This window comes from Eleutherodactylus coqui, chromosome 2 (assembly GCF_035609145.1).
Source record: "Eleutherodactylus coqui strain aEleCoq1 chromosome 2, aEleCoq1.hap1, whole genome shotgun sequence".
NCBI lineage: Eukaryota > Metazoa > Chordata > Amphibia > Anura > Eleutherodactylidae > Eleutherodactylus > Eleutherodactylus coqui.
Window position 1 is genome coordinate 344,344,302 of NC_089838.1, and position 24,118 is coordinate 344,368,419.

The 24,118-nt window shown below is 60.7% G+C and overlaps 1 protein-coding gene across 2 annotated transcripts; it reads right to left on the minus strand.

The window, feature by feature from the left end:
• Nucleotides 1–1,915: 1,915 nt before the first annotated feature.
• On the minus strand, nucleotides 1,916–10,558 carry PPP1R35 (protein phosphatase 1 regulatory subunit 35). Of its 2 annotated transcripts, XM_066590118.1 has the most exons (5): nucleotides 10,408–10,555; nucleotides 10,152–10,308; nucleotides 9,682–9,871; nucleotides 2,500–2,612; nucleotides 1,916–2,165 (listed from the first exon to the last, which is right to left on the minus strand). In XM_066590118.1, the coding sequence occupies exons 2-5, from the start codon at nucleotides 10,305–10,307 to the stop codon at nucleotides 1,986–1,988; spliced, it is 639 nt and encodes a 212-aa protein (XP_066446215.1). In that variant the 5' UTR covers nucleotide 10,308; nucleotides 10,408–10,555; the 3' UTR covers nucleotides 1,916–1,985. The 2 variants fall into 2 exon arrangements, with proteins under 2 accessions (XP_066446215.1, XP_066446214.1); XM_066590117.1 differs by having other exon boundaries at nucleotides 10,152–10,558.
• Between the last annotated feature and the right edge of the window lie 13,560 nt (nucleotides 10,559–24,118).

A 24,118-nucleotide genomic window follows, 5' to 3' on the forward strand; every position in this document is an offset into this window, starting at 1 on the left:
TATGCACGCTGCGAGCAGAAAATCACTATTGGTTTCCACTTGTGTACAGGAAAACCTATTTCCCATAGCATGCTAGGGGCGGTATGTGGTGCGGCCGCCCGTGTGCAGTAAACTGTTACATGGACCCGTGCAGGCACAGTTGGAGCGCCCCCTGCCAGCTGCTGAAGAGAACAGAAGCATATAGAATAGGCTGATAACACATACGATGGGAGAGGGAGTGAAGACGCGATACTGAAGCCCACGATGTTCACTGTAACCTCACGTCGCAAAGAAGAATGTCCGTTATCGCCCATCGCTGACAATGGAGCCGGCGGCGGCAGCAGCATCATTGATAACAATAGGGTGAACATTGCGCTCCACCCCTGCGGGGATGAAGGAATCCTCTGCCACAGAAGTCCGTGATGCTTTCCCATTTTTTTCAGTAGGGCCGGCCCTGCTGCGGCCCCATTGACAGCAGTGGGTTTGCAGTGATGATTTTCGGGGAGAGGCTTGAAATATAAGCCCTTCCCTGAAACTCAAAGCAAGCTGTAAAAAATAAAAATGGACTCCCCTAGAAGTGAGCCGTCCGGCTTCTCTCCGGCCCTGCCTCTGACTGGCTGAGCGCTGTGGCCAATCAGAGGCAGTGCCCAGCTGTCACTGACCATCATTGGCTTCCTTATCATGCGTTTTCACTCACTCTCGCATCGGAGGGAAGCCTATGGCCAGTGGGTGTGAGCCCTGAGGGTCGGGCCTGAACCCCTAAGGCCTCATGTCCACTAGGAAATTCGAGCCCATGCAGAATCCCGCAGCGGGTCCCTCCTTTCCCGCAGCCATGAGGCCTACAAATTGATAATACTTACCTGTCCAGACGCTGCGGGTTTCCGTCCGTCATTTCTTTCCGCCTGGCTGATGTGCTCAGCCGCGCACACTCTTTTTTTGAATCCCTGCTTTCCCACGCGGGAAAAATTCAGCTGCGGTATGCCGCAGATACGGATGGCTTCCATGAAAGCCTGCGGAAGCCATCCATGCGGGAAACCCACAGAATATGGAGCATGCTGAGGGTGATTTCCTGCGAGTGCGACCCACGTGGCAGGGAGAAAGGACATCGGCAGGGATTTACTTACCTGCGGGTGTCTAATGCATCCCTATGGGCGCAGATCACAAATGCGGGATACCCGCGCCAATTTTCCTAGTGGACATGATGCCTAAACCCCCCACTCCACAGGGGCAAAGTGACACTAGTTGCCACCACCGTGCCCCCAACTACTGCAGTCAGAGACACAGTGCCTGGTTGGAGCTTGAAGACCTGACTCCCCATCTTCAGCACGTTCCTGCTAATGGAGGGGGCCACAGGAGCACAAAAGATATGGAGGGGGGCATATATACTATTGAGGGACCACAGAGGGGCACATTCACTTTTCAGGAACACAGAGTGGGCTTTATTACCTTGTGGAGGTAGAGAATTACTCTCTGTGGGGCAGAAAGGGAGTCCCATGTGGGGGCACCGAGAGCAGCGGCAGAAGAACTCTTTAGGGAGGTCCTAGACCCCGGCGGAGAAGAGCGGAGCCATTAGTGATCACCAGAGGCAACTGCACTGCAATGACTATCACGGAGCCGCTGCATCTGCACCCACCGCCTTACAACGGGGCGGCCCCCGACACACACAGAGGTTTACTCTTAAGCAGGGAGACAGCAAAACAAGTGCATTGAGGTTTGTGCTCCTGGCGAAATCCCTGACTGTGCAGCCAGGGGGCACTAGAGCAACGCAGTGGAACATTGTGGGTCAACCATGGCCAGCAGCAATGAGGAGTTAGGAGGAGGAGGCGGGCTGAAGCAGACCTCTGGCTCTAGTGCCCATGAGCCTTTAGCTCCACCCCACCTCCTGGTGATGACATCACACCTTATACTACTGCTGTCAGTGTCCACTGATGACATCACCTGTTATAAATATCTTTATTATAATAAGCACTGTACATACTAACTAGCCCCTCCCCCCCGCCTCGAGATCATTGCAAGGATGTCCATTCTTCCAGCTTGTGGAACATGTTGAACACTGTATGCGGCGGCCGGACTCGTGGCTGGAGGGTGAGGAGTGGCAATCCATCTACTTTGAGGTACGGGGTCTCTGTGTATCTTTCACAGGGGTTGGAGAATACAGAGATATCGGGTCCCTCTGTGGGTGGAGCCTGCGATAAGAGAGCAAATAGTCATGTGACCTGTACATATGACATCACAGGAGATAGCGGTCACCACTATTGATCATGTCACACAGCAGTGGGCGGCGGCCATCCAATACAGAAGACTCCGCCTGTCATACAGGCCCCTCCTCCAGGTTACAACAAAAACGTGACATCAGGCTGCAGGAGACCTTCATGTCTTAAAGGGGCCATCTACGACATTACAGATGTGGCCCCTCAATGCTGATTACGGGGCCCCAACTATCAGAACAAAACCAAGCGCAGGTACCTGAAGATGACCCCGCAAAGTGATGACACTCCTCGCCTCCATCATCATCCTCACCTCTCTGTGCTCTGACCGCCTCTGCCGTGCTGTGAGCCTCCGCATCTGCTCCAGTGGGGGCTCCACGCTCACCAGACCCCGATACAGATTCTGCACCCGACACACGTTTAGAGCTGCGCAGGAAGGAAAGGATGAGCGGCCTCCAGAACCCCAGAGTTCCCCCATAGTCCTCCTCCTGTCCCCACCGCAGTCCCCCTCCCGCCCCCTCATAGTCCCCTTCCTGGCCCCACCTCTCTCCCCCGCATAGTTCCCCTCCAGCCACCACTGCAGTCCCCCCCATAGTCCTCCTCCTGCCTCCACCACAGCCCCCCCACCGCAGTCCCCCCCATAGTCCTCCTCCTGCCTCCACCACAGCCCCCCCACCGCAGTCCCCTTCATAGATCTCCCCCCACCACAGTCCAGCTCCCCCCCATAGTCCTCCTCCTGCCCCCACCACAGTTCTCCTCCCGCCAGCACCGCAGTCACCCCCAATAGCCGTCCTCCTCCTGCCCCCACCGCAGCCCCCCTGTAGTCGTTACCCCCCACCGCAGTCCCCCCCCCGTAGTCGTGGTCCTCCCCCCCCCACCGCAGTCCCCCCGTAGTCGTGGTCCTCCCCCCCACCGCAGTCCCCCCCCCCGTAGTCGTCCTCCCCCCCACCGCAGTCCCCCACCGTAGTCCCCCTCCCCCCCACCGCAGTCCCCCACCGTAGTCCCCCTCCCCCCCACCGTAGTCCCCCTCCCCCCCACCGTAGTCCCCCTCCCCCCCACCGTAGTCCCCCTCCCCCCCACCGTAGTCGCCCCCCCCCACCGTAGTCGCCCCCCCACCGCAGTCCCCCCCATAGTCTTCCTCCCCCCCACCGCAGTCCCCCCCGTAGTCGGCCCCCCCCACCTCAGTCGCTCCCCACCGCAGTCCCCTCCGCAGTCGTCCCCCCCCCTGCGTCATCCCCCCGACCGCCGTCCCGCCCCACCGTAGTCGCCCCCCCACCGCCGTCCCCCCGTAGCCGTCGCCCCCCCCCCACCGCAGACCCCCCACCGCAGACCCCCACGCAGTCGCCCCCCCCACCGCAGACCCCCCCCGCCCCGCAGTCCCCCACGCAGTCGCCCCCCCCCACCCCCGCAGTCCCGTCCCCCCACCGCAGTCCCCCCCCCCACTGTCGCCCCCCTAGCCGTGGTCCCCCCCAGCCGTCGTCCCCCCCGCAGTCGCCCCCCCACCGCAGATCCCCCGAAGTCGGCCCCCCTTACCGCAGTCCCCCCCGTAGTCGTTCTCCCCCCCCCCTTCGTCCTTCCCCCCCCCTCCAGTCCCCCCCCCCATAGTCCTTCTCCCCCCCTCCAGTCCCCCCCCCATAGTCCTTCTCCCCCCCTCCAGTCCCCCCCCATAGTCCTTCTCCCCCCCTCCAGTCCCCCCCCCATAGTCCTTCTCCCCCCCTCCAGTCCCCCCCCATAGTCCTTCTCCCCCCCTCCAGTCCCCCCCCATAGTCCTTCTCCCCCCCTCCAGTCCCCCCCCATAGTCCTTCTCCCCCCCTCCAGTCCCCCCCCCATAGTCCTTCTCCCCCCCTCCAGTCCCCCCCCCATAGTCCTTCTCCCCCCTCCAGTCCCCCCCCCCATAGTCCTTCTCCCCCCTCCAGTCCCCCCCCCATAGTCCTTCTCCCCCCTCCAGTCCCCCCCCCATAGTCCTTCTCCCCCCTCCAGTCCCCCCCCCATAGTCCTCCCCCCTCCAATCCCCCCCCCATAGTCCTTCTCCCCCCTCCAGTCCCCCCCCCATAGTCCTTCTCCCCCCTCCAGTCCCCCCCCCATAGTCCTTCTCCCCCCTCCAGTCCCCCCCCCATAGTCCTTCTCCCCCCTCCAGTCCCCCCCCCATAGTCCTTCTCCCCCCTCCAGTCCCCCCCCCATAGTCCTTCTCCCCCCTCCAGTCCCCCCCCCATAGTCCTTCTCCCCCCTCCAGTCCCCCCCCCATAGTCCTTCTCCCCCCTCCAGTCCCCCCCCCATAGTCCTTCTCCCCCCTCCAGTCCCCCCCCCATAGTCCTTCTCCCCCCTCCAGTCCCCCCCCCATAGTCCTTCTCCCCCCTCCAGTCCCCCCCCCATAGTCCTTCTCCCCCCTCCAGTCCCCCCCCCCATAGTCCTTCTCCCCCCTCCAGTCCCCCCCCCATAGTCCTTCTCCCCCCTCCAGTCCCCCCCCCATAGTCCTTCTCCCCCCCTCCAGTCCCCCCCCCATAGTCCTTCTTCCCCCCTCCAGTCCCCCCCCCATAGTCCTTCTCCCCCCCTCCAGTCCCCCCCCCATAGTCCTTCTCCCCCCCTCCAGTCCCCCCCCCCATAGTCCTTCTCCCCCCCTCCAGTCCCCCCCCCATAGTCCTTCTCCCCCCCTCCAGTCCCCCCCCCATAGTCCTTCTCCCCCCCTCCAGTCCCCCCCCCATAGTCCTTCTCCCCCCCTCCAGTCCCCCCCCCATAGTCCTTCTCCCCCCCATAGTCCTTCTCCCCCCCTCCAGTCCCCCCCCATAGTCCTTCTCCCCCCCTCCAGTCCCCCCCTCCAGTCCCCCCCCATAGTCCTTCTCCCCCCCTCCAGTCCCCCCCCATAGTCCTTCTCCCCCCCTCCAGTCCCCCCCATAGTCCTTCTCCCCCCCTCCAGTCCCCCCCCATAGTCCTTCTCCCCCCCTCCAGTCCCCCCCCATAGTCCTTCTCCCCCCCTCCAGTCCCCCCCCATAGTCCTTCTCCCCCCCTCCAGTCCCCCCCCATAGTCCTTCTCCCCCCCTCCAGTCCCCCCCCATAGTCCTTCTCCCCCCCTCCAGTCCCCCCCCATAGTCCTTCTCCCCCCCTCCAGTCCCCCCCCCCATAGTCCTTCTCCCCCCCTCCAGTCCCCCCCCATAGTCCTTCTCCCCCCCTCCAGTCCCCCCCCATAGTCCTTCTCCCCCCCTCCAGTCCCCCCCCATAGTCCTTCTCCCCCCCTCCAGTCCCCCCCCATAGTCCTTCTCCCCCCCTCCAGTCCCCCCCCATAGTCCTTCTCCCCCCCTCCAGTCCCCCCCCATAGTCCTTCTCCCCCCCTCCAGTCCCCCCCCATAGTCCTTCTCCCCCCTCCAGTCCCCCCCCCATAGTCCTTCTCCCCCCCTCCAGTCCCCCCCTCCAGTCCCCCCCCCATAGTCCTTCTCCCCCCCATAGTCCTTCTCCCCCCCTCCAGTCCCCCTCCCCCCCTCCAGTCCCCCCCCCATAGTCCTTCTCCCCCCCCTCCAGTCCCCCCCCCCATAGTCCTTCTCCCCCCCCTCCAGTCCCCCCCCATAGTCCTTCTCCCCCCCTCCAGTCCCCCCCCATAGTCCTTCTCCCCCCTCCAGTCCCCCCCATAGTCCTTCTCCCCCCCTCCAGTCCCCCCCCATAGTCCTTCTCCCCCCCCCTCCAGTCCCCCCCCATAGTCCTTCTCCCCCCCCCTCCAGTCCCCCCCCATAGTCCTTCTCCCCCCCCTCCAGTCCCCCCCCCATAGTCCTTCTCCCCCCCTCCAGTCCCCCCCCCCATAGTCCTTCTCCCCCCCTCCAGTCCCCCCCCATAGTCCTTCTCCCCCCCTCCAGTCCCCCCCCCATAGTCCTTCTCCCCCCTCCAGTCCCCCCCCCATAGTCCTTCTCCCCCCCTCCAGTCCCCCCCCCCATAGTCCTTCTCCCCCCCCTCCAGTCCCCCCCCATAGTCCTTCTCCCCCCCCTCCAGTCCCCCCCCCATAGTCCTTCTCCCCCCCTCCAGTCCCCCCCCCATAGTCCTTCTCCCCCCCTCCAGTCCCCCCCCATAGTCCTTCTCCCCCCCTCCAGTCCCCCCCCCATAGTCCTTCTCCCCCCCTCCAGTCCCCCCCCCCATAGTCCTTCTCCCCCCCTCCAGTCCCCCCCCCCCCATAGTCCTTCTCCCCCCCTCCAGTCCCCACCCCCCATAGTCCTTCTCCCCCCCTCCAGTCCCCACCCCCCATAGTCCTTCTCCCCCCCTCCAGTCCCCCCCCCATAGTCCTTCTCCCCCCCTCCAGTCCCCCCCCCATAGTCCTTCTCCCCCCCTCCAGTCCCCCCCCCATAGTCCTTCTCCCCCCCTCCAGTCCCCCCCCATAGTCCTTCTCCCCCCCTCCAGTCCCCCCCCCCATAGTCCTTCTCCCCCCCTCCAGTCCCCCCCCCATAGTCCTTCTCCCCCCCTCCAGTCCCCCCCCCATAGTCCTTCTCCCCCCCTCCAGTCCCCCCCCCATAGTCCTTCTCCCCCCCTCCAGTCCCCCCCCCATAGTCCTTCTCCCCCCCTCCAGTCCCCCCCCCATAGTCCTTCTCCCCCCCTCCAGTCCCCCCCCATAGTCCTTCTCCCCCCCTCCAGTCCCCCCCCCATAGTCCTTCTCCCCCCTCCAGTCCCCCCCCCATAGTCCTTCTCCCCCCTCCAGTCCCCCCCCATAGTCCTTCTCCCCCCCTCCAGTCCCCCCCCCCATAGTCCTTCTCCCCCCCTCCAGTCCCCCCCCATAGTCCTTCTCCCCCCTCCAGTCCCCCCCCCCATAGTCCTTCTCCCCCCTCCAGTCCCCCCCCCATAGTCCTTCTCCCCCCCTCCAGTCCCCCCCCCCATAGTCCTTCTCCCCCCCTCCAGTCCCCCCCCATAGTCCTTCTCCCCCCCCTCCAGTCCCCCCCCCCATAGTCCTTCTCCCCCCCTCCAGTCCCCCCCCATAGTCCTTCTCCCCCCCCTCCAGTCCCCCCCCATAGTCCTTCTCCCCCCCCTCCAGTCCCCCCCCATAGTCCTTCTCCCCCCCCTCCAGTCCCCCCCCATAGTCCTTCTCCCCCCCCTCCAGTCCCCCCCCATAGTCCTTCTCCCCCCCCTCCAGTCCCCCCCCATAGTCCTTCTCCCCCCCCTCCAGTCCCCCCCCATAGTCCTTCTCCCCCCCTCCAGTCCCCCCCCATAGTCCTTCTCCCCCCCTCCAGTCCCCCCCCATAGTCCTTCTCCCCCCCTCCAGTCCCCCCCCATAGTCCTTCTCCCCCCCTCCAGTCCCCCCCCATAGTCCTTCTCCCCCCCTCCAGTCCCCCCCATAGTCCTTCTCCCCCCCTCCAGTCCCCCCCATAGTCCTTCTCCCCCCCTCCAGTCCCCCCCCATAGTCCTTCTCCCCCCCTCCAGTCCCCCCCATAGTCCTTCTCCCCCCCTCCAGTCCCCCCCATAGTCCTTCTCCCCCCCTCCAGTCCCCCCCATAGTCCTTCTCCCCCCCTCCAGTCCCCCCCATAGTCCTTCTCCCCCCCTCCAGTCCCCCCCATAGTCCTTCTCCCCCCCTCCAGTCCCCCCCATAGTCCTTCTCCCCCCCTCCAGTCCCCCCCATAGTCCTTCTCCCCCCCTCCAGTCCCCCCCCATAGTCCTTCTCCCCCCTCCAGTCCCCCCCATAGTCCTTCTCCCCCCCTCCAGTCCTTCTCCCCCCCTCCAGTCCCCCCCATAGTCCTTCTCCCCCCCTCCAGTCCCCCCCCATAGTCCTTCTCCCCCCGTCCAGTCCCCCCCCCCCATAGTCCTTCTCCCCCCCCATAGTCCTTCTCCCCCCCAGTCCCCCCCCAAAGTCCTCTCCCCCCCTCCAGTCCCCCCCAAAGTCCTCTCCCCCCTCCTTCCCCCCCATAGTCCTCCCCCCTCCTTCCCCCCCATAGTCCTCCCCCCTCCTTCCCCCCCATAGTCCTCCCCCCTCCTTCCCCCCCATAGTCCTCCCCCCTCCTTCCCCCCCATAGTCCTCCCCCCTCCTTCCCCCCCATAGTCCTCCCCCCCCCAGTCCGTCCCCCCCCCCCTCCAGTCCGTCCCCCCCCCCTCCAGTCCGTCCCCCCAGTCCGTCCCCCCAGTCCGTCCCCCCATAGTCCTTCTCCCCCCTCCAGTCCCCCCCCATAGTCCTTCTCCCCCCCATAGTACTTCCCCCCCCTCCAGTCCCCCCATAGTCCTTCTCCCCCCTCATAATCCTTCCCCCCCATAGTCCTCCCCCCCATAGTCCTTCCCCCCCTCCAGTCCCCCCCATAGTCCTTCCCCCCCCTCCAGTCCCCCCCAATAGTCCTTCCCCCCCCTCCAGTCCCCCCCAATAGTCCTTTCCCCCCCTCCAGTCCTTCCCCCCCCAATAGTCCTTCCCCCCCTCCAGTCCCCCCCCAATAGTCCTCCCCCCCCCTCCAGTCCCCCCCCAATAGTCCTTCCCCCCCTCCAGTCCCCCCCAATAGTCCTGCCCCCCCCCTCCAGTCCCCCCCCAATAGTCCTCCCCCCCCCTCCAGTCCCCCCCCAATAGTCCTCCCCCCCCCTCCAGTCCCCCCCCAATAGTCCTTCCCCCCCAATAGTCCTTCCCCCCCCCCAGTCCCCCCCCAATAGTCCTTCCCCCCCCCAGTCCCCCCCCAATAGTCCTTCCCCCCCCCCAGTCCCCCCCCAATAGTCCTTCCCCCCCCCAGTAGTCCTTCCCCCCCCCAGTCCCCCCCCCCAATAGTCCTTCCCCCCCTCCAGTCCCCCCCCCAATAGTCCTTCCCCCCCTCCAGTCCCCCCCCCAATAGTCCTTCCCCCCCCCCCCAATAGTCCTTCCCCCCCTCCAGTCCCCCCCCAATAGTCCTTCCCCCCCCTCCAGTCCCCCCCCAATAGTCCTTCCCCCCCCCCTCCAGTCCCCCCCCAATAGTCCTTCCCCCCCCAATAGTCCTTCCCCCCCCCTCCAGTCCCCCCCCAATAGTCCTTCCCCCCCCCTCCAGTCCCCCCCCAGTAGTCCTTCCCCCCCCCCCTCCAGTCCCCCCCCAATAGTCCTTCCCTCTCCTCCAGTCCCCCCCCAATAGTCCTTCCCCCCCCCTCCAGTCCCCCCCCAATAGTCCTTCCCCCCCCTCCAGTCCCCCCCCCAATAGTCCTTCCCCCCCCTCCAGTCCCCCCCCCAATAGTCCTTCCCCCCCTCCAGTCCCCCCCCAATAGTCCTTCCCCCCCCCTCCAGTCCCCCCCCAATAGTCCTCCCCCAATAGTCCTCCCAGCCATAGTCCCCCCTCCTCCCCCTCCAGTCCTCCCCCCCATAGTCCCCCCTCCAGTCCCCTCCATAGTCCGGCCCCCCCCGTTGTCCGTCCGTCCCCCCCTCCAGTCCCCCCGTTGTCCGCCCCCCCCTCCAGTCCCCCCCCCCCCGTTGTCCGTCCGTCCCCCCCCCCTCCAGTCCCCCCCGTTGTCCGTCCCCCCCCCTCCAGTCCCCCCCGTTGTCCGTCCCCCCCCCCTCCAGTCCCCCCCGTTGTCCGTCCCCCCCCATAGTCCTCACCTTTGGATGCCTCGCTCTCCACGCCACGTCTCACTGTGAAGGATTGGCGCAGCTCAGCCTGCACTGCCCTTTGAGCATCAAACTCCTGCTGAGCCTCCTGCCGCACCTCCCTCCGCAGCGCGGCGCTACTGTGCACCCGGGCGGCCGCCAGCGGTCGGCTGAGACCCTCCTCATCCACATGGAAGCGCACCTGGAGGGGAGAGGGGCATCGCATCAGTAAGGGGCCCCGTTCACAGGGGCCCCAGGAGCCGCACGGCTTAACCCCTTCCTGACTGCAACTGCACAAACTTGCTCATTTTTTTAAATTACATTTGTCACAATTTTTAAGATCTCTGCTTGCTGTCAGTGAGTGAGCCCGCCTCCATTTACAGCAGCCCGACAATCCCCGGAGCTGAGGGGAGATCCGACAGCAAGCAGAGGTCCTATAAACCACAGGGGTCCCTGGCCGTGCGGCGGGGGCTCGTCCTCACCTGCCGCGGCCCCTTCCTGCGGTCCGCCGTCTCTCTGCGCAGGATCCCGACAGCCTTCTCCGGCGTCAGCGAGATGTCCAGCGCCGGATCGGGGTCCAGTGCCGGCGGGCGGGGGGCGCAGCGGGGAGCCCGCTCCTCATCACCCGTCAGAGACATCCTGCAGTCAGTAAGAGACGGGCTCAGTGCTGGAGGCCATGCTGGGACTTGTAGTTCCCGGGACAGACAGGCAGCCGTGCACACATTATATACCGCTCACCTCCTCCTCCTGCTGCTGTCAGCCCGGGCCGTTACTATCACACAACTGGAGACAAAACCCGGGCGCCGCCATGGCAACCACAAGCCGCCATATCACTACACCCGCTGCACGGCTCAAGCACGTAGTGTGGCGGCCATGTTTGTACTCCCATTGTTCCTTCGTACAGGGCATCACAAGAGGCCGCGCTGCAGTACTGCTCTCCTGAACTAGGGCCGCCGCCTTCCTTTCGTTTACTTTCCTCGTTATTGGTCTTTAGGAAAATGGCGGCACACTCAGAAGGGACAGAGAACTCACCGCACAAGCCGCCATTGTTTAGAAGCCCAATTAAAGACACGCCTTCCCATAAGGTTGTTTTCCTCTGCTGCTGGCAGTCACAGGGGCGGAGCTTTCAAGCTGTGTACCCAATGAGGTGACTGGAGGAGCGTGAGTGACAGCAACTGACGTCGCCGAGAAGAAGGCGGGAAGCACGCGGCTTACTTCTGGCCGACAGCCCTCCGGCAATGAGCATTATGGTGGCCAGGAGTGATACGCTTCACTCATTCCATATACGCCATCTCATTCCAAAATGGTGTAGAAAGCACAGCGTCGTTGTGATTGGCGCCCGGACAGACTTGGCGCCATATGAGGGGCGGTTTCCCCAGAATTTACATTGTTTCCTCCTGAATTGTTTGCAAGTTGCCTTAAAAAGCATTGCTTAACCGTCACCTGCCAGCCGCTGATCATGTGACCGCACATTCACCTCCGAGCACCGCCAGCCGCTGATCATGTGACCGCACATTCACCCCCGAGCGCTGCCAGCCGCTGATCATGTGACCGCACATTCACCCCCGAGCACTGCCAGCCGCTGATCATGTGACCGCACATTCACCCCCGAGCACTGCCAGCCGCTGATCATGTGACCGCACATTCACCTCCGAGCGCTGCCAGCCGCTGATCATGTGACCGCACATTCACCTCCGAGCGCTGCCAGCCGCTGATCATGTGACCGCACATTCACCCCCGAGCGCCGCCAGCCGCTGATCATGTGACCGCACATTCACCCCCTAGCACTGCCAGCCGCTGATCATGTGACCGCACATTCACCCCCGAGCACCGCCAGCCGCTGATCATGTGACCGCACATTCACCCCCCCCCCCCCGAGCGCTGCCAGCCGCTGATCATGTGACCGCACATTCACCTCCGAGCACCGCCAGCCGCTGATCATGTGACCGCACATTCACCCCCGAGCGCTGCCAGCCGCTGATCATGTGACCGCACATTCACCCCCGAGCGCTGCCAGCCGCTGATCATGTGACCGCACATTCACCTCCGAGCGCTGCCAGCCGCTGATCATGTGACCGCACATTCACCTCCGAGCGCTGCCAGCCGCTGATCATGTGACCGCACATTCACCCCCGAGCGCCGCCAGCCGCTGATCATGTGACCGCACATTCACCCCCTAGCACTGCCAGCCGCTGATCATGTGACCGCACATTCACCCCCGAGCACCGCCAGCCGCTGATCATGTGACCGCACATTCACCCCCCCCCCCCCCCGAGCGCTGCCAGCCGCTGATCATGTGACCGCACATTCACCTCCGAGCACCGCCAGCCGCTGATCATGTGACCGCACATTCACCCCCGAGCGCTGCCAGCCGCTGATCATGTGACCGCACATTCACCCCCGAGCACTGCCAGCCGCTGATCATGTGACCGCACATTCACCCCCCCGAGCACTGCCAGCCGCTGATCATGTGACCGCACATTCACCCCCGAGCACTGCCAGCCGCTGATCATGTGACCGCACATTCACCCCCCCGAGCACTGCCAGCCGCTGATCATGTGACCGCACATTCACCACCCCCCCCCCCCCCGAGCACTGCCAGCCACTGATCATGTGACCGCACATTCACCCCCGAGCACTGCCAGCCGCTGATCATGTGACCGCACATTCACCCCCCCCCCCCCGAGCACTGCCAGCCACTGATCATGTGACCGCACATTCACCCCCGAGCACCGCCAGCCGCTGATCATGTGACCGCACATTCACCCCCGAGCACTGCCAGCCGCTGATCATGTGACCGCACATTCACCCCCGAGCACTGCCAGCCGCTGATCATGTGACCGCACATTCACCCCCGAGCACTGCCAGCCGCTGATCATGTGACCGCACATTCACCCCTGAGCGCCGCCAGCCGCTGATCATGTGACCGCACATTCACCCCCGAGCGCCGCCAGCCGCTGATCATGTGACCGCACATTCACCCCCGAGCACTGCCAGCCGCTGATCATGTGACCGCACATTCACCCCCGAGCACCGCCAGCCGCTGATCATGTGACCGCACATTCACCCCCGAGCACCGCCAGCCGCTGATCATGTGACCGCACATTCACCCCCGAGCACTGCCAGCCGCTGATCATGTGACCGCACATTCACCCCCGAGCACTGCCAGCCGCTGATCATGTGACCGCACATTCACCCCCTAGCACTGCCAGCCGCTGATCATGTGACCGCACATTCACCCCCGAGCACCGCCAGCCGCTGATCATGTGACCGCACATTCACCCCCGAGCACTGCCAGCCGCTGATCATGTGACCGCACATTCACCCCCGAGCACTGCCAGCCGCTGATCATGTGACCGCACATTCACCCCCGAGCACCGCCAGCCGCTGATCATGTGACCGCACATTCACCCCCGAGCACCGCCAGCCGCTGATCATGTGACCGCACATTCACCTCCGAGCACCGCCAGCCGCTGATCATGTGACCGCACATTCACCCCCGAGCACTGCCAGCCGCTGATCATGTGACCGCACATTCACCCCCGAGCACTGCCAGCCGCTGATCATGTGACCGCACATTCACCCCCGAGCACCAATGGATGGAATTCCCTGCTTTCCTCCCTGATGCTCCCGGAAACAGAACCCCCCCCCCCCCCCCCCCACTGTGAGGACATAGGAGCGAGCGTCTCACGGGATGGTAACCTACCTGTCTCAGTGGGTCTCTGAGCCGTCTCCCCTCTCTCTAGCCGTCCGCGGTCTCTGAGCCGTCTCCTCTCTCTCTAGCTGTTCGCGGTCTCTGAGTCGTCTCCCCTCTCTCTAGCCGTCCGCGGTCTCTGAGCCGTCTCCTCTCTCTCTAGCTGTTCGCGGTCTCTGAGCTGTCTCCCCTCTCTCTAGCTATCCGCGGTCTCCTCTCTCTCTAGCTGTTCGCGGTCTCTGAGTCGTCTCCCCTCTCTCTAGCCGTCCGCGGTCTCTGAGCCGTCTCCTCTCTCTCTAGCTGTCCGCGGTCTCTGAGCCGTCTCCCCTCTCTCTAGCTGTCCGCGGTCTCCTCTCTCTCTAGCCGTCCGCGGTCTCTGAGCCGTCTCTCCTCTCTCTAGCTGTCCGCGGTCTCTGAGCTGTCTCCCCTCTCTCTAGCCGTCCGCGGTCTCTGAGCCGTCTCCTCTCTCTCTAGCCGTCCGCGGTTTCTAAGCCGTCTTCCCTCTCTTTAGCCGTCCGCGGTCTCTGAGCCGTCTCCCTTCTCTCTAGCCGCCCGCGGTCTCTGAGCCGTCTCCTCTCTCTCTAGCCGTCCGCGGTCTCTGAGCCATCTCCCCTCTCTCTAGCCGTCCGCGGTCTCTGAGCCGTCTCCCCTCCCTCTAGCCGTCCGCGGTCTTTGAGCCGTCTCCCCTCCCTCTAGCCTTCCGCCGTCTCTGAGCCGTCTCCCCTCTCTCTAGCCGTCCGCGGTCTCTGAGCCATCTCCCCTCTCTCTAGCTGTCCGCGGTCTCTGAGCCGTCTCCCCTCTCTCTAGTTGTCCGCGGTCTCTGAGCCGTCTCCCCTCTCTCTAGCCGTCCGCGGTTTCTGAGCCGTCTCCCCTCTTTTTAGCCGTCCGTGGTCTCTGAGCCGTCTCCTCTCTCTCTAGCTGTTCGCGGTCTCTGAGCTGGCTCCCCTCTCTCTAGCCGTCCGCGGTCTCTGAGCCGTCTCCCCTCTCTTTAGCCGTCCGCGGTCTCTGAGCCATCTCCCCTCTCTCTAGCCGTCCGCGGTCTCTGAGCCGTCTCCCCTCTCTCTAGCCGTCCGTGGTCTCTGAGCCGTCTCCCCTCTCTTTAGCCGTCCGCGGTCTCTGAGCCGTCTCCCCTCTCTCTAGCTGTTCGCAGTCTCTGAGCCGTCTCCCCTCTCTCTAGCTGTCCGCAGTCTCTGAGCCGTCTCCCCTCTCTCTAGCCGTCCGCAGTCTCTGAGCCATCTCCCCTCTCTCTAGCCGTCCGCAGTCTCTGAGCCATCTCCCCTCTCTCTAGCCGTCCGCGGTCTCTGATCCGTCTCCCCTCTCTCTAAACGTCCGTGGTTTCTGAGCCGTCTCCCCTCTTTTTAGCCGTCCGCGGTCTCTGAGGCGCCCCCCCTCTCTCTAGCTGCCCGCGGTCTCTGAGCCGTCTCCTCTCTCTCTAGCCTTCCGCGGTCTCTGAGCCGTCTCCCCTCTCTCTAGCCGTCCGCGGTCTCTGAGCCGTCTCCCCTCTCTTTAGCCGTCCGCGGTCTCTGAGCCGTCTCCTCTCTCTCTAGCCTTCCGCGGTCTCTGAGCCGTCTCCCCTCTCTCTAGCCGTCCGCGGTCTCTGAGCCGTCTCCCCTCTCTTTAGCCGTCCGCGGTCTCTGAGCCATCTCCCCTCTCTCTAGCTGTCCGCGGTCTCTGAGCCGTCTCCCCTCTCTCTAGTTGTCCGCGGTCTCTGAGCCGTCTCCCCTCTCTCTAGCCGTCCGAGGTCTCTGAGCCGTCTCCCCTCTCTCTAGCCGTCCGCGGTTTCTGAGCCGTCTCCCCTCTTTTTAGCCGTCCGTGGTCTCTGAGCCGTCTCCTCTCTCTCTAGCTGTTCGCGGTCTCTGAGCTGGCTCCCCTCTCTCTAGCCGTCCGCGGTCTCTGAGCCGTCTCCCCTCTCTTTAGCCGTCCGCGGTCTCTGAGCCATCTCCCCTCTCTCTAGCCGTCCGTGGTCTCTGAGCCGTCTCCCCTCTCTCTAGCCGTCCACCGTCTCTGAGCCGTCTCCCCTCTCTCTAGCTGTCCGCGGTCTCTGAGCCGTCTCCCCTCTCTCTAGCTGTTCGCAGTCTCTGAGCCGTCTCCCCTCTCTCTAGCTGTCCGCAGTCTCTGAGCCGTCTCCCCTCTCTCTAGCCGTCCGCAGTCTCTGAGCCATCTCCCCTCTCTCTAGCCGTCCGCGGTCTCTGATCCGTCTCCCCTCTCTCTAAACGTCCGTGGTTTCTGAGCCGTCTCCCCTCTTTTTAGCCGTCCGCGGTCTCTGAGGCGCCCCCCCTCTCTCTAGCTGCCCGCGGTCTCTGAGCCGTCTCCTCTCTCTCTAGCCTTCCGCGGTCTCTGAGCCGTCTCCCCTCTCTCTAGCCGTCCGCGGTCTCTGAGCCGTCTCCCCTCTCTTTAGCCGTCCGCGGTCTCTGAGCCGTCTCCTCTCTCTCTAGCCTTCCGCGGTCTCTGAGCCGTCTCCCCTCTCTCTAGCCGTCCGCGGTCTCTGAGCCGTCTCCCCTCTCTTTAGCCGTCCGCGGTCTCTGAGCCATCTCCCCTCTCTCTAGCCGTCCGCGGTCTCTGAGCCGTCTCCCCTCTCTCTTGCCGTCCGTGGTCTCTAAGCCGTCTCCCCTCTCTCTAGCCGTCCACCGTCTCTGAGCCGTCTCCCCTCTCTCTAGCTGTCCGCGGTCTCTGAGCCGTCTCCCCTCTCTCTAGCTGTCCGCAGTCTCTGAGCCGTCTCCCCTCTCTCTAGCCGTCCGCAGTCTCTGAGCCATCTCCCCTCTCTCTAGCCGTCCGCGGTCTCTGAGCCGTCTCCCCTCTCTCTAGCTGTCCGCGGTCTCTGAGCCGTCTCCCCTCTCTCTAGCTGTCCGCGGTCTCTGAGCCGTCTCCCCTCTCTCTAGCCGTCCGCGGTCTCTGATCCGTCTCCCCTCTCTCTAAACGTCCGTGGTTTCTGAGCCGTCTCCCCTCTTTTTAGCCGTCCGCGGTCTCTGAGGCGCCCCCCCTCTCTCTAGCTGCCCGCGGTCTTTGAGCCGTCTCCTCTCTCTCTAGCCTTCCGCGGTCTCTGAGCCGTCTCCCCTCCCTCTAGCCGTCCGCGGTCTCTGAGCCGTCTCCTCTCTCTCTAGCCTTCCGCGGTCTCTGAGCCGTCTCCTCTCTCTCTAGCCGTCCGCGGTCTCTGAGCCGTCTCCCCTCTCTCTAGCCGTCCGAGGTCTCTGAGCCGTCTCCCCTCTCTCTAGCCGTCCGCGGTTTCTGAGCCGTCTCCCCTCTTTTTAGCCGTCCGTGGTCTCTGAGCCGTCTCCTCTCTCTCTAGCTGTTTGCGGTCTCTGAGCAGGCTCCCCTCTCTCTAGCCGTCCGCGGTCTCTGAGCCGTCTCCCCTCTCTTTAGCCGTCCGCGGTCTCTGAGCCATCTCCCCTCTCTCTAGCCGTCCGCGGTCTCTGAGCTGTCTCCCCTCTCTCTAGCCGTCCGTGGTCTCTGAGCCGTCTCCGCTCTCTCTAGCTGTCCGCAGTCTCCGAGCCATCTCCCCTCTCTCTAGCCGTCCGCAGTCTCTGAGCCGTCTCCCCTCTCTCTAGCTGTCCGCGGTCTCTGAGCCGTCTCCCCTCTCTCTAGCCGTCCGCAGTCTCTGAGCCGTCTCCCCTCTCTCTAGCTGTCCGCAGTCTCTGAGCCGTCTCCCCTCTCTCTAGCCGTCCGCAGTCTCTGAGCCGTCTCCCCTCTCTCTAGCTGTCCGCGGTCTCTGAGCAGGCTCCCCTCTCTCTAGCCGCCCGCGGTCTCTGAGCCGTCTCCCCTCTCTCTAGCCGTCCGCGGTCTCTGAGCCGCCTTCCCTCTCTCTAGCCGTCCGCGGTCTCTGAGCCGTCTCCCCTCTCTCTAGCCGTCCGCGGTCTCTGAGCCGTCTCCTCTCTCTCTAGCTGTCCGCTATCTCCGAGCCGTCTCCCCTCTCTCTAGCTGTCCGCGGTCTCTGAGCCGTCTCCCCTCTCTTTAGCCGTCCGCAGTCTCTGAGCCGTCTCCCCTCTCTCTAGCTGTCCGTGGTCTCTGAGCCGTCTTCCCTCTCTCTAGCCGTCTGCAGTCTCTGAGCCGTCTTCCCTCTCTCTAGCTGTCCGCGGTCTCTGAGTCGTCTCCCCTCTCTCTAGCTGTCCGTGGTCTCTGAGCCGTCTTTCCTCTCTCTAGCCGTCCGCAGTCTCTGAGCCGTCTCCCCTCTCTCTAGCCGTCCGCAGTCTCTGAGCCGTCTCCCCTCTCTCTAGCTGTCCGCGGTCTCTGAGCCGTCTTCCCTCTCTCTAGCCGTCCGCAGTCTCTGAGCCGTCTCCCCTCTCTCTAGCTGTCCGCGGTCTCTGAGCCGTCTCCTCTCGGGTAGAGGATCCCGTCTGCACACGACTAACGTCAGAGTGTGCGCTGGGATCAGCGCCGCTCCGTGATTATGGGCCGGGGAGCTGCAGCACCCCAGCCGGTAGTCACTACCATGGAGAGCAGCCAGTGGTGGCTCATGCCAGCAGGGAGGGCTCTGTGTGCCATATGTTCACCACCACTGCTATAGGATGTTTACAGGATGAAAATGGGGAATTGCTTAACCCCTTAGTGATGGAGCCAAGTTGTGAGCCCTGCCATGTGTCACTATAACATAACTCCGTAAAGGTTCTGCAGATCCCATTTATTCTGAGGTTTTTCCACCACGCCACACTGTAGACATTTTAGATAAGATGTGTACTTCCATCTGTTTACTTTATTCTGGAAGCACATTGGAAAAACTTTAGTTTTTTTTAACGCACAAATCTAAGATTAATTATCAGCATTTTGGGGAACATTTTGTTTTCCTGCACGGAGCCGAGATGGTAAAGGGTCATGGGGTCAGAAGGATAGAGACCCCCTCAAATGACCCCATTATATGAACTGCCCCCCTTATTGTACTCACTGCAGGGGTCAGAAGGATAGAGACCCCCTCAAATGACCACATGTAAAAAACTGCCCCCCTTATTGTACTCACTGCGGGGGTCAGTAGGATGGAGACCCCCTCAAATGACCCCATTATATGAACTGCCTCCCTTATTATACTCACTGCGGGGGTCAGAAGGATGGAGACCCCATAAGTGACCCCATTATATGAACTGCCCCCCTTATTGTACTCACTGAGGGGTCAGAAGGATGGAGACCCAACAAGTGACCCCATTATAGGAACTGCCCCGCTTATTGTACTCACTGAGGGGTCAGAAGGATGGAGACCCCACAAGTGACCCCATTATATAAATTGCCCCCTTATTGTACTCATTGAGGGGGTCAGAAGGAAAGAGACCCCACAAGTGACCCCATTATATGAACTGCCCCCCTTATTCTACTCAATGCGGGGGTCAGAAGGATTGAGACCCCACAAGTGACCCCATTATATGAACTGCCCCCCTTGGTGTACTCACTGAGGGGTCAGGGGTGTTTTGACCCCACAAGTGACCCCATTATATTAACTGCCCCCCTTGTTGTACTTATTGAGGGGTCAGGGGTGTTTTGACCCCAGAAGTGACCCCATTATATGAACTGCCCCCCTTGTTGTACTCACTGAGGAATCAGGGCTGTTTTGACCCCACAAGTGACCCCATTATATGAACTGCCCCCCTTATTGTACTCACTGAGGGGTCAGAAGGATGGAGACCCCACAGTGACCCCATTATATGAACTGCCCCCCTTATTGTACTCAGTGAGGGGTCAGGAGTGTTTTGAGCCTACAATGACCCCATTATATGAACTGCCCCCCTTATTGTACTCACTGAGGGGTCAGAAGGATGGAGACCCTACAAGTGACCCCATTATATGAACTGCCCCCCTTATTGTACTCACTGAGGGGTCAGAAGGATGGAGACCCTACAAGTGACCCCATTATATGAACTGCCCCCCTTATTGTACTCACTGAGGGGGTCAGAAGGATGGAGACCCCACAAGTGACCCCATTATATGAACTGCCCCCGTTGTTGTACTCATCAAGGGGTCAGGCGTGTTTTGACCCCACAAGTGACCCCATTATATGAACTTCCCCCCTTATTGTACTCACTGAGTGGTCAGGAGTGTTTTGATCCTACAAGTGACCCCAATATATGAACTGCCCCCCTTGTTATACTCACCGAGGGGTCAGAAGGATGGAGAACCCACAAGTGACCCCATTATATGAACTGGCCCCCTTATTGTACTCACTGAGGGGTCAGAAGGATGGAGACCCCACAATGACCCCATTATATGAACTGCCCTGCTTATTGTACTCACTGAGGGGTCAGAAGGATGAAGACCCCACAAGTGACCCCATTATATGAACTGCCCCCCTTATTGTACTTACTGAGGGGTCAGAAGGATGGAGACCCCACAAGTGACCCCCTTATATGAACTGCCCCACTTATTGTACTCACTGAGGGGTCAAGAGTGTTTTGACCCCACAAGTGACCCCATTATATGAACTGCCCCCCTTGTTGTACTCATTGAGGGGTCAGGCGTGTTTTGACCCCACAAGTGACCCCATTATATGAACTGCCCCCCTTATTGTACTCACTGCGGGGGTCAGAAGGATAGAGACCCCCACAGTGTCCCCATCATATGAACAGTCCCCCTTATTGTACTCACTGAGGGGTCAGGAGTGTTTTTACCCCACAAGTGACCCCATTATATGAACTGCCCCCCTTATTGTACTCACTGAGGGATCAGAAGGATGGGGAAACCACAAGTGACCCCATTATACGAATTGCCCCCCTTATTCTACTCACTGAGGGGTCAGAAGGAAGGGGATACCTCAAGTGACCCCATTATATGAACTGCTCCCCTACCCGAATGTACTCACTGCAGGGGTCAGGAGTGTTTTGACCCCACAAGTGACACCATTATATGAACTGCCCCCCTTATTGTACTCACTGGGGGGTCTGGAGGATTCTGACCCCACAAGTGACCCCATTATATGAACTGCCACTCTTATTTTACTCACTGGGGGGTGCGGAGGATGGAGACCCCACAAGTGACCCCATTATATGAACTGCCCCCTTATTGTACATACTGCGGGGGTCAGGAGTGTTTTGACCCCACAAGGGACCCTATTATATGAACTGCCCACCTTATTGTACTCACTGAGGGGTCAGAAGAATGGAGACCCCACAAGTGACCCCATTATATGAACTGCCTCCCCTATTGTACTACCTGGGGGGTCAGGAGTGTTTTGACCCCACAAGTGACCACATTATATGAACTGCCCCCCTTATTTTACTCACTGGGGGGGCCGGAGGTTTCTGACCCCACAAGTGACCCCATTATATGAACTGCCCCCCTTATTGTACTCACTGGGGGATCCGGAGAAAGGAGACCCCACAATGACCCCATTATATGAACTGCCCCGCTTATTGTACTCACTGAGGGGTCAGAAGGATGGAGACCCCACAAGTGACCCCATTATATGAACTGCCCACCTTATTGTACTCACTGAGGGGTTAGAAGGATGGAGACCCCACAATGACCCCATTATATGAACTGCCCCACTTATTGTACTCACTGAGGGGTCAGGAGTGTTTTGACCCAACAAGTGACCCCATTGTATGAACTGCCCCCCTTGTTGTACTCATTGAGGGGTCAGGCGTGTTTTGACCCCACAAGTGATCCCATTATATGAACTGCCCCCCTTATTGTACTCACTGAGGGGTCAGGGGTGTTTTTACCCCACAAGTGACCCCATTATATGAACTGCCCCCCTTATTGTACTCACTGAGGGATCAGAAGGATGGGGAAACCACAAGTGACCCCATTATACGAATTGCCCTTCTTATTGTACTCACTGAGGGGTCAGAAGGATGGGGATACCTCAAGTGACCCCATTATATGAACTGCTCCCCTACCCTAATGTATTCACTGCAGGGGTCAGGAGTGTTTTGACCCCACAAGTGACCCCATTATATGAACTGCCCCCCTTATTGTACTCACTGGGGGGTCAGGAGGATTCTGACCCCACAAGTGACCCCATTATATGAACTGCCCCCCCTTATTGTACTCACTGGGGGGTGCGGAGGATTCTGACCCCACAAGTGACCCCATTATATGAACTGCCCCCCTTATTGTACTCACTGGGGGGTCCGGCGGATTCTGATCCCACATGTATCCCCATTATATGAACTGCCCCCCTTATTCTACTCACTGAGAGGTCAGAAGGATGGAGGCCCCACAAGTGACCCCATTATATGAACTGCCCCCCTTATTGTACTCACTGAGGGGGTCAGAAGGATAGAGACCCCACAAGTGACCCCATTATATGAACTGCCCCCGTTATTGTACTTACTGCTGGGGTCAGAAGAATGGAGACCCCACAATGACCCCATTATATGAACTGCCCCCCTTATTGTACTCACTGAGGGGTCAGGAGTGTTTTGAGCCTACAATGACCCCATTATATGAACTGACCCCCTTCTACTCACCGAGGGGTCAGAAGGATGGAGAACCCACAAGTGACCCCATTATATGAACTGCCCCCCTTATTGTACTCACTGAGGGTGTCAGAAGGATAGAGACCCTACAAGTGACCCCATTATATGAACTGCCCCGTTATTGTACTTACTGCTGGGGTCAGAAGGATAGAGACCCCTCAATGACCCCATTATATGAACTGCCCCACTTATTGCACTCAATGAGGGGTCAGGAGTGTTTTGAGCCTACAATGACCCCATTATATGAACTGCCCCCCTTCTACTCACCGAGGGGTCAGAAGGATGGAGCACCCACAAGTGACCCCATTATATGAACTGCCCCCCTTATTGTACTCACCGCGGGGGTCAGAAGATTAGAGACCCCAACAGTGACCCCTTTATATGAACTGCCCCCCTTATTGTACTCACTGAAGGGTCAGGAGTGTTTTGACCCCACAAGTGACCCCATTATATGAACTGCCCCCCTTATTGTACTCACTGAGGGGTCAGAAGGATGGAGACCCCACAATGACCCCATTATATGAGTTGCCCCCATTATTGTACTCACTGAGGGGTCAGAAGGATTGGGAAACCACAAGTGACCCCATTATACGAATTGCCCCCCTTACTGTACTCACTGAGGGGTCCGGATGATTCTGACCCCACAAGTGACCCCATTATATGAACTGCCCCCCTAAGTGTACTCACTGGGGGGTCCGGAGGATTCTGATCCCACAAGTGACCCCATTATATGAAATGCCCCGCTTGTACTCACTGAGGGGTCCGGAGTGTTTTGACCCCACAAGGGAATCCATTATATGAACTGCCCCCCTTATTGTACTCACTGAGGAGTCCAGAGGATTCTGATCCCACAAGTGACCCCATTATATGAAATGCCCCGCTTGTTGTACTCACTGAGTGGTCCGGAGTGTTTTGACCCCACAAGTGACCCCATTATATGAACTGCCCCCCTTATTGTACTCACTGGGGGGTCCGGAGGATTCTGACCCCACAAGTGACCCCATTATATGAACTGCCCCCCTTATTGTACTCACTGGGGGGTGCGGAGGATTCTGACCCCACAAGTGACCCCATTATATGAACTGCCCCCTTATTGTACTCACTGGGGGGTCCGGAGGATTCTGATCCCACTAGTGACCCCATTATATGAACTGCCCCCCTTATTGTACTCACTGAGAGGTCAGAAGGATGGAGGCCCCACAAGTGACCCCATTATATGAACTGCCCCCCTTATTGTACTCACTGGGGGGTGTGAAGGATTCTGACCCCACAAGTGACCCCATTATATGAACTGCCCCCTTATTGTACTCACTGGGGGGTCCGGAGGATTCTGATCCCACAAGTGACCCCATTATATGAACTGCCCCCCTTATTGTACTCACTGAGAGGTCAGAAGGATAGAGACCCCACAATGACCCGATTATATGAACTGCCCCCCTTATTGTACTCACTGAGGGGTCAGGAGTGTTTTGAGCCTACAATGACCCCATTATATGAACTGCCCCCCTTGTACTCACCGAGGGGTCAGAAGGATGGAGAACCCACAAGTGACCCCATTATATGAACTGCCCCCCTTATTGTACTCACTGAGGGTGTCAGAAGGATAGAGACCCCACAAGTGACCCCATTATATGAACTGCCCCCTTATTGTACTCACTGGGGGGTCCGGAGGATTCTGATCCCACAATTGACCCCATTATATGAACTGCCCCCCTTATTGTACTCACTGAGAGGTCAGATGGATGGAGGCCCCACAAGTGACCCCATTATATGAACTGCCCCCCTTATTGTACTCACTGAGGGGGTCAGAAGGATAGAGACCCCACAATGACCCGATTATATGAACTGCCCCCCTTATTGTACTCACTGAGGGGTTAGGAGTGTTTTGAGCCTACAATGACCCCATTATATGAACTGCCCCCCTTGTACTCACTGAGGGGTCAGAAGGATGGAGAACCCACAAGGGACCCCATTATATGAACTGCCCCCCTTATTGTACTCACTGAGGGGGTCAGAAGGATAGAGACCCCACAAGTGACCCCATTATATGAACTGCCCCCGTTATTGTACTTACTGCGGGGGTCAGAAGAATGGAGACCCCACAATGTCCCCATTATATGAACTGCGTCTCTTATTGTACTCACTGAGGGGTCAGGAGTGTTTTGAGCCTACAATGACCCCATTATATGAACTGACCCCCTTCTACTCACCGAGGGGTCAGAAGGATGGAGAACCCACAAGTGACCCCATTATATGAACTGCCCCCCTTATTGTACTCACTGAGGGTGTCAGAAGGATATAGACCCTACAACTAACCCCATTATATGAACTGCCCCGTTATTGTACTTACTGCTGGGGT